This window comes from Bactrocera latifrons, unplaced genomic scaffold, assembly GCF_001853355.1.
Source record: "Bactrocera latifrons isolate USDA-ARS-PBARC rearing strain unplaced genomic scaffold, ASM185335v1 scaffold_1607, whole genome shotgun sequence".
NCBI classification, from domain to species: Eukaryota; Metazoa; Arthropoda; class Insecta; order Diptera; family Tephritidae; genus Bactrocera; species Bactrocera latifrons.
Window position 1 is genome coordinate 2,856 of NW_017535083.1, and position 1,470 is coordinate 4,325.

The 1,470-nt window shown below is 41.8% G+C and overlaps 1 protein-coding gene across 1 annotated transcript in view; it reads right to left on the minus strand.

The window, feature by feature from the left end:
* Positions 1 to 1,236: 1,236 nt before the first annotated feature.
* The window catches only part of LOC108966476, a gene marked incomplete in the record, with an annotated part of 1,155 nt that continues 921 nt past the window's right edge, over positions 1,237 to 1,470 (minus strand). The window contains 1 exon segment of the mRNA XM_018929406.1: positions 1,237 to 1,336. Within this exon segment, the coding sequence (XP_018784951.1) occupies positions 1,243 to 1,336 (94 nt within the window).

The following is a 1,470-nucleotide window of genomic DNA, read 5'->3' on the forward strand; positions in this document are numbered from 1 at the left end:
TGCTAGGAAACTTTTTAATTCGYTGGCTACTGTAGGTCGTTTAACATTTAAAATAGCCTCAACTTTTTCTGGTAGCGGGCGAATACCTTTATGCGTAATGATGTGACCTAAGAATTTTATTTCTTTTTTACCAAATTCACATTTCGACGRATTAATTGTTAGACCAGTTGCGCGGAGTCGTTGGAATATCAAGCGTATATGTTTCACATGTTCCTCCATGTTTGCTGAAGCTATGCATATGTCGTCAACATAAGGAAAGGCGAAGTCAAGTCCTCGTAAGGCTTCATGCATGAGGCGTTGAAAAGTTTGTGCTGCATTTCGTAGACCAAACGTCATATGAGTAAACTCATATRGACCGAATGGTGTTATTATGGCTGTTTTCTTTATGTCTTYCGGTCGAACAGGTATTTGATGGAATGCTCTTTGTAGATCGATCTTGCCAAAAACTGTTTTWYCTCGTAGGATTGTTAAGCAGTCGTGAATAAACGGAATAGGATAACGGTCTGGAACGGTGATTTTRTTGAGCGCACGGTAATCTCCACATGGTCGCCAATTGCCGTCTGCTTTGCGGACCATGTGAAGGGGACTAGCCCAATTGCTCTGCGAACGACGACTCACGCCTATTTGCATCAGATATTCGAATTCAATACGTGCGGCTTCAAGTTTTTTGTGGTCGAGCTTTCGAGCACGAGCTGTAACGGGTTGACCTTGAGTTTCAATTACGTGGCATACCTCAGTCTTTACTGGTTTTCGATCAAGATTCATTTCTGTGAGGTCTTTAAATTCCTTGAGTACCTTTGCGAATGGACATTGTACGTCGAAAGCTTTTATCTGCATATTCAACTCTTTGTGAATAGTGCATKGCGCTTCGAGATTTGTCTTGTTGTCAATTAATTTGTTGCGTTTTAGATCAATGATCAAGTCGTAGTGACGAATAAAATCACTGCCAGTAATTGATGTATTAACATCTGCAGCCATGAAGTTCCGCATGAATTTACGACGAAGACCAAGATCCACGTGTTGGCGTACTAAACCGTAAGTTTTTATTGGAGTACCGTTGGCTGCGTATAACGTGATGTTTGTTGGGCGAAGATAATTAAAATTGTTTTTGTTTGGAAGAACACTATAGTCGGCACCAGTGTCTATGAGATATTTTACGTTTGATGACTGGTCCTTGATGAAAAGTTGATTTACTGCTTCGTTGGGGTGATTGGCGTCAGCATCGCTGACTGAAACTTCTAGTCATTCATGCTGGGTGTTGGTACTTTGTCGAAGTAGACATGGACTACGGCATCGGTTGGCAGAGTCTCCGAAAGTTTGATGGTACCAACATTCTGTCGTATTGCGTGAGAAAGATCTTCGCTCACTCGATTGACTATGTCGGCGAGGAAATCTGCGACTAGTACGTGAGCGACTGCGTTCTCGTGTGCGCATATTATCAAATTTGCGTTGTAATTCGTGAATTGTATT